Source organism: Macrotis lagotis, chromosome 4 (genome assembly GCF_037893015.1).
Source record: "Macrotis lagotis isolate mMagLag1 chromosome 4, bilby.v1.9.chrom.fasta, whole genome shotgun sequence".
In the NCBI taxonomy this organism is placed as follows: domain Eukaryota; kingdom Metazoa; phylum Chordata; class Mammalia; order Peramelemorphia; family Peramelidae; genus Macrotis; species Macrotis lagotis.
This window is the reverse complement of record NC_133661.1, coordinates 141,539,771-141,551,830: the sequence shown is the minus strand read 5'-3', so window position 1 is coordinate 141,551,830 and position 12,060 is coordinate 141,539,771. Positions and strand designations below refer to the sequence as shown.

The following is a 12,060-nucleotide window of genomic DNA, read 5'->3' as shown; positions in this document are numbered from 1 at the left end:
ATCTATATTTAACAAGGAAAAACTGGCAAGAGATCAAAATAGCAATAATAATAATGATGATAGTGATGATGATAACTAGCATTTTATAGTTCTTTAAGATGTACAAAGTATTTACATTTTGTCTCATTTGGACCTTATAACAGTACTATAAAGTGGGTACTTTTTTGTAGCATGAGGAAATGGAGACTGAAGGTTAAATAACTTGTGAATCAAACAGATATATCACACTTGAGGCATGACTTGAACTCAGGCTTTCCTAACCAGAAGTACAATGTTCTATCCATTCTGCTGCCTAGCTACTTAAATCAAATGACATTTTGTCCACAAAATCCACTTGTAATTGATTTTATATCTATTTTATTGCAAAGAAAGGGAAATTGTATATGAGATCTTTATCATTATGAGGAAGAACATAACAGTATTCGTTTACCTTTTTTCAAGTATTTTAAATCATTTACTCTTCTGGAAATCAATTTAATATTATTTGCTACATGTAAATATATTGAAATAGAGCCTCATTTTTCTGTTTTAGTCTGAATTTATATAGCCCCGTTTCTTTATATAAGGTGACCAGATGTTATGGATTGCTTGAATCATTAGTGTTTTCTCCAGTAATGGTCCCAATTCTGTCCCAGATTCTATCTTCTTGCTTAGTAGCTATTCAGATCCTGATCTGAAAGTAATGACTCTTCTTAGATTATCAGGAGCCTGGAGACACAAATTGGAAAGAGAAACAAAGTGATTAAAAAGGTTATGTATGCATTTAAGATTGAATTCCCTCAGCCTTCAGTGAAAAATTTTAAGGACTTCTGGCACAGGGTTAGTTTTTCCAACCAGTATGCCCTGAAACTTTTTTGCCTTGTCACAGCCACTTTGTGGTAAGAATATCTGCAATAATAAGCATTTTTGTAACTTTTTAAGAATGTAAAGAATTTTGCAAATATCTCATTTTCTCTTCATAACATCCCTGGGATTTAGATACTATTATTATTTCATTGTTAAAGATAAGGAAATTGAGAGTTAAAATGATTTGCCCAGATTCACAGTGTCTTAGGAAGGTCCTCTTGACCCTAAGTCTAATTCAAGGGAGATTTAAGATAGCTAAATTCAAGGGCCCACAACCCTTGAGGTTCCAAGCAAAAGTATATGCAAGAGCTGCTTTACCCATTATTAATTATTAATTATTTCTATGAAAGGAAAAAGAGGGCAACCAACATTCTCTTTATCTTTAATACTTGTTTATTCTTCATTGTCAAAAAGCTTTATCTAATGAAAATGATTCATTGTTTAAAGAGTCAGTGTTCTCAGAAAAGACTTGTGGGACTGAATTTTACAGAAATAACTCCTGAATTCCTTGATTCCTTGTAAGATGAACTGAATGGAGATCTTTGCATTTCATACTTATCAAAACATAAAATTTTTTTTCTTGGAAATTTCCTTTATAAGACACAGATCTTAAATGTGTGCATACATGTGTGAATATGTGTATATGTACTTATACATGTATGTATATGTATCTATATACAATATACTGTTGACTTTTCTATCTATTATATACATATACAAGTGGGTTTATATATGTGTGTGTGTGGATAAACATGTGTGTATATATATATATATAATAGATAATTCAAATACGTATCTTGTATAACATATATCCACTATATATATATATATATATATGTATATATATACATATATACATATATATATATATATATATATATATATATATATAGTGGGTATGGTAGTATGAAGACTTCTTAAATTCAGTAATATCTTCTCCCCACCACCACCTTTCTTTCTTTCTTCATAAAATATTTAGGAAAGCTCTGGATTCCTAGTTCCAATGTAACTGAAGTATAGGGTTTGGTAAGGGTGGCTTTGTGATATGATTCCAAAAGAACAGCTTTGAAACAATCAAGTATTTATTCATTACCTACTATATGTTAGGCATAGACTTACAGGAAGGGACCACTTTCTTGTGCTTGACTTTGATTGGAAGATTATACAATTATAGATTTAGAACTGCAAGGGAATTTAAAAGCCATGTTGTTTAACCACTTCATTTTACAAGTAAGGATACTGAGGTCCAGGGACAGTAAACAATTTATCCAAGGCAACAAAATAATTAAGCCTCAAATTAGAATTTGAACCCTGTTCCTCTAATTCCAGGATCTATTCTCTGTTCAGACTAGCTCCATTCCAACTCCAGATTTAGTGTTGTTTTTTCCTAACATATCATGCAACTTCAAACAGGCTTCTATACTAGAATCAATGGCCCTATGATTCATTTTCTTCTTTTCCTCTTCCCTTCCACTATTCACATTTTGCTGCTATCTTTACTCTCTTTACCGTACATATAGTAGGCATTTAATAAGTGTTTATCGACTGACATTATTCACTGTCTCTCTACTTAACCCTATCAGCATCCAATTGGTTAACCTGAAATTAGGTTACTTTGAAATAATACCATCACATTTTTTATTTTTTATGCTTTCTTTTTTCCAATTATATGTAAAAACAATTTTTAAAATTCATTATTTTTAAAAAAATGAATTCTAAATTCTCTTTCTTCTTCCTTCTCCCATTTCATTGAAAAAGCAAGTAATTTGATATAGATTACATATGTGCAGTCATGCAAAACATACTTTCACATCAATCATATTATAAAGTAAACAAGAAAAATAAAGTTTAAAAAGTATGCCTTGATTCTAGATTCTAGATTCCACATTCTAGACTCTATTAGTTCTTCCTCTGAAAGTGTATAAAATTTTTCATCCTAAGTCCTTCAAAATTGTTTTGGATTACTGTATTGCTGAGAATAACTAAGCCTTTCACAGCTGATCTTCATGTACTATTGGTGTACAATATTCTCCTGGTTCTGCTCATTTCACTTTTCATCAGTTCATGTAAATCTTTCCAGGTTTTTCTGAGAGCATTCTGCTTGTCATTTCTTATAGCACAGTAATAGTCCATCAAAATCATATACCACAACTGGTTCAACCATTCCCAATCAATGTTATCACCTCAATTTTCAATTCTATGCCTCTACTAAAAGTGCCACTATAAATATTTGTGTACTTGTAGATTCATTTTTTTTTTTTTTATCTTTGGGAAAACAGACAAAGCTGTGGTATTGCTGAGTCAAAGGGTATTCACTGTTTTATAGTCATTTGGGCATAGTTCTCAAATACTTTCCAGAATGACTGAATCAGTTCACAACACCACCAACACTGCATTAGTTTCTCAGTTTTCTTACATTCCTTCCAAAATTTGTCACTTTCTTTTTCTGTTATATTAGCCAATCTAATATGTATAGGGTGATGCCTCAGAGTTGTCTTAATTTGCAGTTCTCTGATCAATAGTGACTTAGAGTATTTTTTCATAAAGCTATAGATAGCTTTCATTTCATCTGAAAACTGCATATTCATATTCTTTGACCTATTATCAATTAGGGAATGACTTGCCGGCTTATAAATTTGCCTCAATTCTCTATATATTTGAAAAATGAGGCCTTTATCAGAAATTTGATGTAAAACTTTTCCAGTAATGATTTTACTAACTATACATTTCCTTCCATCCTATTTTCCTTCCAGTTTATTCTGCTCACTCTCTATCACTCTGTCCTTCTTCAAGTGTTTTGCTTCTGATTACCACCCCATCTGAGCTGCCTTCCTTTCTTTCAGCCCTGTCTCCCTTCTCTTTTCCTTCTCCAGCTTTCCTGTAGAGTAAAATAGATTTCTATGTATATTATCATCTCTTTGAACCAATTGCAATGAGAGTTGTTTCTTGCACTACCCCTTCCCAGTTTCCCCTATTTTCCTCTCCACATTCACACATCTTTTATGTTAGATAATATGTTCCATTCTATCTTGGTCTCCCATTCTCACATCTCTCCTCATTACTATTCTTCCTCATACCAAACAAAAACTGATTTTATTTTCCAGTAATATCTTTCTGCTGCTAAAATAAAATATAATTATCTATGTTGAGCTTTCAAAAGCCCTACACAATCTGGTCCCAACCAATCTTTCCAGCCTCCTTGGACTTGACTTTACTCCCCCTCCCACATTCTTCAGTCCAGGCAAATTGACCTCCCTGTTCCTCAGGTCATTCTGCTTCTTTTTACACTAGCCATTCACCATGTCTGAAATTCCCTTCAACTTAAGGTCTGCCTGATGGAATACCTTTCTCTTGCTGCAGACAATTCAAACACTATCATTTATATGAGAAAGGCTTTCTTGATCCCCTCCCTACCTGGGTTACCACCTTCCTAAATTTCCTTACATTTAAATAGTTTGTATTTATTTATTCTTTTTATGTTTATTCTGCATATAATTACATCTGTATTCCTCTCCCCCATTAGAAGGAAATCTCCTTGCAGTAGGGATTATTTCATTCTTTGTATTTGTATCCAGCATAAAACCTTACACATAATTATTGTCTAGTAAATACTAATCATTTGGTTGATTGATTGATTGCTCAAGGTTCACAATCTACTCTCCATTTCATCTCCTAGTTCCTTACTTTGATAGCCTGATCCCATTCCTGGAATGCGTTTCTTCCTCACATGTCTATTCCTAACCACCTTAGAAAGTTTGGTCCAAGCACTCTCAGGTCCTTCCAAACCCTACCTCTTGCCTCATTATGTCATATTTACATTGTGTAGATTTTGTACCTACTTATTGTTGTGTCTCCCAAGATAATGTGAGCTTTTGAAAGCTAGGGCTGTTTTGTTTTAGCTTTCTACCCAGTACCTAGTAAAGATTTCAGCACATATTGGTGTCTTCATGTATGTCTTGTCAGTGAATTGTAGAAATTGAATACAAATCTATATAAATATATTATAGAAATTGTGATATATTTATATCATCCTTAACCACAAAATAACTCCCAAACCCACATTTTATTTGTGTAGTCTTTTTTGATTCCTAATGTATGTTAAAGGAAGAAAGAACAGAAATAGAAAATTATAGTTATATTTTCACATTTCATAAAAATGCTAATGAGTACAGTCACTGAACAAAAAGGAAATTTCCTTTTATTATTATTATTATTATGTTGGTCTGATCCTGTCATTTTCATTGGTTTAAGAGAACCTGTGGTTTCATTAGCAAGATGGAATAGTGAAAAGGGCAAAATTTTAAGTTGGAGGGTTCAAATATCAGATCTAATACTTACTACCCATATGACCTTGGGCAAGCAAATTAACTTCTCTGGATCTGAATCTTATCAGTACCCAATGAGAGGGATGGACTCCGTTGTACAGTGGAAGGAGAGTTGTAATTGGAGCCAGAGGACCAGGGTTCAAATCTAAGTCTGGCCATTTACTACCTGCATGACCTTGAGCAAGTCAATTGAATTTTAGCTCCCTGTATAAAATGAGAAGATTGAACTTGATGATCTCTGGTAGCTATATCTGGTGTCCTTTTTAGTTCCAAATCTGTGATCCTATGAACTTTAAAATACATGCATGTTTTCTTATGCCAGCAGGTCAGAACTAGCTACAGTACACCTCTGTTTCATGTTATCATGTAGTGAAGCTGGGTGTAAATCATTTTTTAAATATTTCTCCTTCACCATCATCATTTCTTTTATTTAATATTTATTCTCACTTTGTACAAATAATGTTTTTTATACATTAATAAAATATTTTTGTTTAAGAGTAAATGAAGTACCCCCTTCCCCATAAATATAGACTCACTTGAGTGATAAAGTAAAGGGGAGAGAAAAAATTAAAATTAAAAAAAATAATAGTAATAATTGTAGGTATGGCCAGGTGGCACAATGGACGGAAGCACCAGCCCTGGAGCCATGAGCACCCAAGCCCACATCTGGCCCCATACACCCAACAGTCACCCAGCCATGTGATATGCAAGCCACCCGAACCCCACTGCCCTGCAAAAATAAAAAAAAAGGGAAAAAAGACCCAAAATAAAATAAAATAGTAATAATAGTAGGGGTGGCTGGGTGGCAAACAGAACACTGGCCCTTGATCCAGGAGCACCCGGGTCCAAATCTGGCCTCAGACACCCAATGATCACCCTGCTATGTGGCCCAAGGCAGGCCACTCAGCCCCATTTACCGTGCACCCCCCCCAAGTTAATAATAATAAAAAATGCGCTACTCTGTCGCAGGTGGATCACATTCTTTATGATAAGTCCATCACAAAAGTTACTTCCATATTTTTCCACCATTGCCATTGCTGATCGCAACTCCTTCCTTTTGTATTTCTCCAATACCATGTACTATATTTTCTCTCTCCTTTCACTCTGACTCTGCTGTAGGGTAGCTGAGTGGTGCAGCAGACAGATCCCTGGCTCTGGGGCCAAGAGGCCCTGAGTCCCCCATACCACCCCTTAGGCCCAGCATCCATCTGGCCCTATGGTCCCGGACAGGCCTTCCAATCCCAGCCCCTTGCAAGAAGTAAAAAAAGAAAATGTGTTATATCTGACCATTTCCTCCCCATGATACATGCTCTCCTCCATCACTCATATCACCCCTCTTCCCCCATCCCCCCTACTTCTTACTCCAGATGCCTATATCCCATTGAGTATATATGCTGTTTCCTAACCACCTCTGATGAGAGCGAAGATTCCCTCATTCCCCCTTGCCTTCCCCCCCTTCCATATCATTGCAATAGCTCATTGTAATAAAGAAAAATCTTATTACATAAAATATCTTGGCCTATCCCCCCCCTCTCCTTTTTCTTTCTCCCATCACATTTCCCTTTTATCTATTGACTCCATTTTTACACCATATTTTATCTTCAAATTCAGCTTTCTCCTGTGCTTCAACTATAAAAGCTCCCTCTACCTGCTCTGTTAACTGAGAAGGTTCATATGAGTATTATCAGTGTCATTTTCCTCTACAGGAATACATGCAGTTCATCATCATTAAGTCCCTCATAATTTCCCCTTCTCCAATCTCTATGCTTCACCTGAGTCCTGTATTTGAAGATCAAACCTTCTGTTCAGCTCTGGCCATTCAACAGGAACATTTGAAATTCCCCTGGTTGATTGAAAGTCCATCTTTTTCCCTGGAAGAGGACATTCATCCTTGCTGGGTAGTTGATTTTTGGCTGCATTCTAAGCTCTTTTGCCTTCCTGTATATTATATTCCAAGCCCTACGAGCTTCCAATGTAGTTGTTGCTAAGTCCTGTGTGATCCTGACTGCAGCTCCACAATATTCAAACTGTGTCCTTCTGGCTGCTTGTAATATTTTCTCTTTGACTTGGGAGTTCTGGAATTTGGCTATAATATTCCTAGGGGTTGGATTTTTGGGATCTCTTTCTTGGGGGGGGTGGATCGGTGGATTCTCTCCATTACTATTTTGCCCTCTGCTTCTAGAATATCAGGTCAACTTTCCTGTAGTAATTCTTTGAAAATGATGTCAAGGCTCTTTTCCTGATCATGACTTTTAGGTATTCCAATAATTTTTAAATTATCTTTCCTAAGTCTGTTTTCCATATCAGTTGTTTTTTCAATGAGATGTTTCACATTTTCTTCTAATTTTTCATTTTTTTGGTTTTGAAGTATTGAGTCCTGAGTCCTGGTTTCTTGTAAATTCATCAGTCTCCCTGAATTCTATTCTTTGTCTGAAGGATTTGTTCTCTTCAGAGAGTTTTCTTATCTTTTTCCATCTGGCCAATTTTGCTTTTTAAATCATTCTTCTCCTCAATAACTTTTTGAACTGTTTTATCCATTTGACCTAAGCTGGTTTTTTAGAATGCTATTTTCTTCAGCATTTTTTTTTTTTTTGGATTTCCTTGACTAGGCTGCTAACTTCATTTTCATGTTTTTCCTGCATCTCTCTCATTTCTTTTCCCAGTTTTTCTTCTAACTCCCTCATTTGATTTTCAAAGTCTTTTTTGAGCTCTGTGTGTCATAGCCTGAGCCCAATTTCTGTTTTTCTTGGAGTCTTTAGATGCAGGAACTTCTGCTTCCTCATCTTCAGACTGTGTATTTTGATCCTTCTTGGGCTCACATGTAAAATATTTCTCAATGGTGTTCCTCTTGTTTCTCTGCTTGCTCATTTTCCCAGCCTCAGCCTGGTTTTGGGGTGCTTCCTGAGTTTTTGGGACACTCCCACAAGGGTCTCAGTGTGTGTGTGAGGCTCTGTCCTCTCTCCTGGTCTGTGAATGACCATATGTGCCCCGCTCTGCCTCGGGGCTGAGGTGGGGAGGCTCTGCTGCTCTATGGGGGGGCCTAGATTGCGATCAGGATCTGAATGTGATCAGAACCCCAGAGTCCTGTTCCAGGGGCAGAGGACAGAGCTCAGCAGTCTTTCTCTCTTCACTCCCTTCTCTAGGTTCAATGGGCTCATGCCCTGGGGGCTCCTGCTTACTGGCTCCTCCTGCTTCTGTTTCCTGGAACTGGGCTGTGCTGGCCATGCTGCTCTCTCTGTGCCCTGAGGGCTGGACTTCATGTGCTCGCTCTGGCAGAAGACTGTGTGCTGTTTCCCAAATTTGTACCTGGTGCTCCCCTAGGGTGTAGCTCAGGAAACTCCCCCCCTGCTGTGAGCTGTGGCTCCCAGCACCCTGGGGCTGCCTGTGGGAGGCTGAAGTTCTTGAGCTTCTGGCGGGCCACCTCTCTGGCGGGCTGCGCCTCCAACCCCAAGGAGCAAAGCCTTTCTGCTCTTTTCCAGGTTACCTTGAGTAGGAGAACTACCTCACTGGGTCCCTCTGTGGATTCTGTCTCTCGAAAATTTAGTTAGAGTCATTAGTTTATGAGTTTTATGAGAGAGCACCTAAGACATGATCCATTCTTGTCGCCATCTTGGCTCTGCCCTGGGTGTAAATCTTTTGCATTGTTTTGTTTCATCTTATGTTTCTCATTTTTGTTCATATTTCCTGAAAATTAACTTTCTAGGGGGTGACAATTAATTAAATATCATTAAAGTGATACTGTCAATTTATCTTGGATCCTCCCTTGATTTATGAGGCATTAGATAAGATTTTGCCATTTCTAGAGATATGTGATTTACAAAATAAATTTCTTAATTGGAAAATTCTAGATTTTTTATAAGTAGACACATTTCACGAATTATCCAACACTCCATTTCTCCAAAGAATAGATGAAATGTTTGATATTATCAAAAATCAACTTTAATCTTTGTTAGAAATTTGTCAAATCTTGTCTTGTTTAATACTTTTCAAGGATGTTTTAGTTTGTTTTAACATGTAGCTGAATTTCCAATTTTTATATATTTCTAGGGAAATATTGACTTATTTGGAAGTTTGATAGTATATAAATCTTATTTTATTTTATTTTTAAACTTTTCCCCAGTTACATGCAAAAGTAAGTTTCAACATTTACTTCTAAATTATCTTCCTTCCTCCCACCCCACTCCCCCCATTGAGAAAGCAAGTTACTTGGTATAGGTTAAAAATGTGTAGCCATGAAAAACATTACTACAATAGTCATGTTTTAAAAGTAAACATAACCCAATCCCCATAGAGAAAGAAAAACCTCAAGAAAAATAAAATGAGAAAAAAAAATTATGCTTCAGTCTGTATTCAGACACCATCAGCTCTGTCTTTGGGATGGATCACATTCTTTATCATAAATCCATCAGACAAATTGCTTCAATATTTTTTGTCATAGTTACTATTGCTATCTGTCTGCCATATAAATCTTACCAAATAGTCTTGTGATTTTTCTCATATAATTTTGCTAATCCCAAAGGTATAAGAAACTTAACTAAATGACTGAATGTTTATTCCTAACTAAACTTTCTATCATTAAATGTATGGACCCTAATCTGCAGAGAAAACTTAAAAGTTTAGGGTCATTGACAAAATTGTAGGGAAAAAAAAAACTTGTCATTTTAAAATGTCAGAATTACACAGAATTCGAAATAGTAACATGCCATACTAGTTGCATTTAAGTTCATAATTTCCTGCAAAAAAGAATGGTTCTTTCTTTTAATTATTGGGATTAATGAGAGTGAAACTGCAAGAGTTAATATAACTGTTTAATTCCCAGACTTGCATATAAACATGTTTTGATGGCCACAAACTGAATTTCAAAATTGTATTTAGTATTTTAATTTATTTTTCCTTTTTAATCTACTGCCTTGTGTTTCTTTGCACATTCTGCTATAAGATGTTTGATCCAGTTCAAATCAGAATAATGCAAATAAACAACCAGCCTTTTGGTAGAATCAGAAAATTAGTGTTCCACTGGATCAAGCTCTTTCTTTTTTCTTTTTTTATATTCTTACAGGTTTATTGCCACACCTCTAGCAAAATCTTTGGGCGTAAGCAAGAAAACCTTAAAGAAGATTCAGCACAATCCTGTCTTAGAGAAGTTTTTCATCCAATCCTCTAGGCGTCCTTCCCAAGTAAGCATATAAATTCTTAGTAGATAGTTTTTGGATTAGAAAATTTCAGTCTTACTGCTTTAATCAGGCTTCCATAGTTTAGCTCATCTACTTAAGGAATCTTTTCAGTTGACCTTTGAATGATTTGATTCATTTGGGCTCATTTCATTATCCTGCTGACAAAGCACAAAGCATCCAAATAAAACATTAACTCTTAATGACTTATTTAACATAAAAATATCAATATCTTTAATAGTAAGTCAATATCTTTAATAGTAAGAGGACACATTATATTGATTAAAAAGGGACATCCCTAAAGTAAAGTTAATTGGAACTTATCCAGAATTTCACACCTTTGATTTGCAATCGCTTAGAAGCTCATTTGAACTCTGAACCAGACTTTTTGTTACATAAGTCCTGTGACTTCATTTACAATGAGAAAAATCCTTAATTCTAGAGATTTCTGATTCCACTGATCAATATGAATGAAGTATAGTTTCAGACAGAGTTAGTTCAAGAATTTATTCTCACTTTTTAAGTTCTCATATAAATCTTGATGATAAGTCAACCTTTGATCTAACACTATTAGTCTTTAAGTAGAACTAACTTCTTTTGATCATAAAGTGACATCATAAAGGATAAATGACCTGGCAACTATAGCACAATTTCCTCTACCAATTTTCTCTGGGATATTCTTAGTACCCTGAGTCATCTTTTTTTTTTTTGTAGTATAATAAGGTACATTGTAGATGGTTTGGTTTCTAGTTCATACATTCCTTAAATTCCACTAATATAAATAAAATTATGTTATTAGAAATTCATACATGTGCAATTTCTTGTGTTTTGATAATCTTGTCGGCAATATCTTTTTACCTGAGTTTAATGAGAAGCAGAAAATATTTAAGTTTAGTGACAGGTAATAGTTAAGGTGTTTCATTGTTATGGTTGAGTCATTCAGTCATGTCTGATTCTTTCTGACTCCACTGGAATTTTCTTCACAAAGATGCTGGAGTGGTTTTCCATTTTCTTCTCCAACTCATTTTATAGATGAAGGAACTGAGGTTAACAGAATTAAGTGACTTGCCCAGGGTCACACAAGCTAGTTTTACTAGCTTGTCTGAAGCTAGATTTGTACTCATTAAGATGAATCTTCCTGATTCCAAGGCTAGTGTTCTATCCACCTAGTTGCCCTGGTTAAGATGTTAAATCATCAAAAATGCCAAATTTAACTCATTCAAAGGTATTGTGAGTTCCATATACAAGACATCTTAACATAGCACCAATAAATTTACAAACAAAATATTGGACCAATATGAAGCATACTAACACTATAAACAACAATTTCCTTTGTAAGGTAAAATAAATTAACTCAGAGCAAAGATTGATGGTGATGGAAAGACATATGCTTTCATTAGGCCTACAAATTCATAGAAGTTCTTTATTGATGCAAAAAGATATTATGAGGGGCAATTTTGCTGTATTATTTCTTTTTTATTTTTTTAATTAATTTTTATTAAAGATATTATTTGAGTTTTACAATTTTCCCCTCAATCTTACTCCCCCCCCCCATGAAAAGCAATCTGTCAGTCTTTACTTTGTTTCCATGTTGTACCTTGATCCAAATTGGGTGTGATGAGAGAGAAATAATATCCTTAGAGAAGAGACAAGAATTCTAAGAGGTAACAAGATCAGACAATAAGATATCTTTTTTCTAAATTAAAGGGAATAGTCCT

The 12,060-nt window shown here is 35.2% G+C and overlaps 1 protein-coding gene across 4 annotated transcripts in view; it reads left to right on the top strand.

Annotated features, from left to right (window-relative positions):
* Positions 1–12,060, top strand: part of CERS3 (ceramide synthase 3) — a 105,402-nt gene that overhangs the window by 24,204 nt on the left and 69,138 nt on the right. For all 4 annotated transcript variants that reach the window (XM_074234217.1, XM_074234215.1, XM_074234216.1 and 1 more), the window contains one exon: positions 10,231–10,348. In XM_074234217.1, coding sequence (XP_074090318.1) covers positions 10,231–10,348 — 118 coding nt within the window. The remainder of the gene's footprint in view (positions 1–10,230; positions 10,349–12,060) is intronic.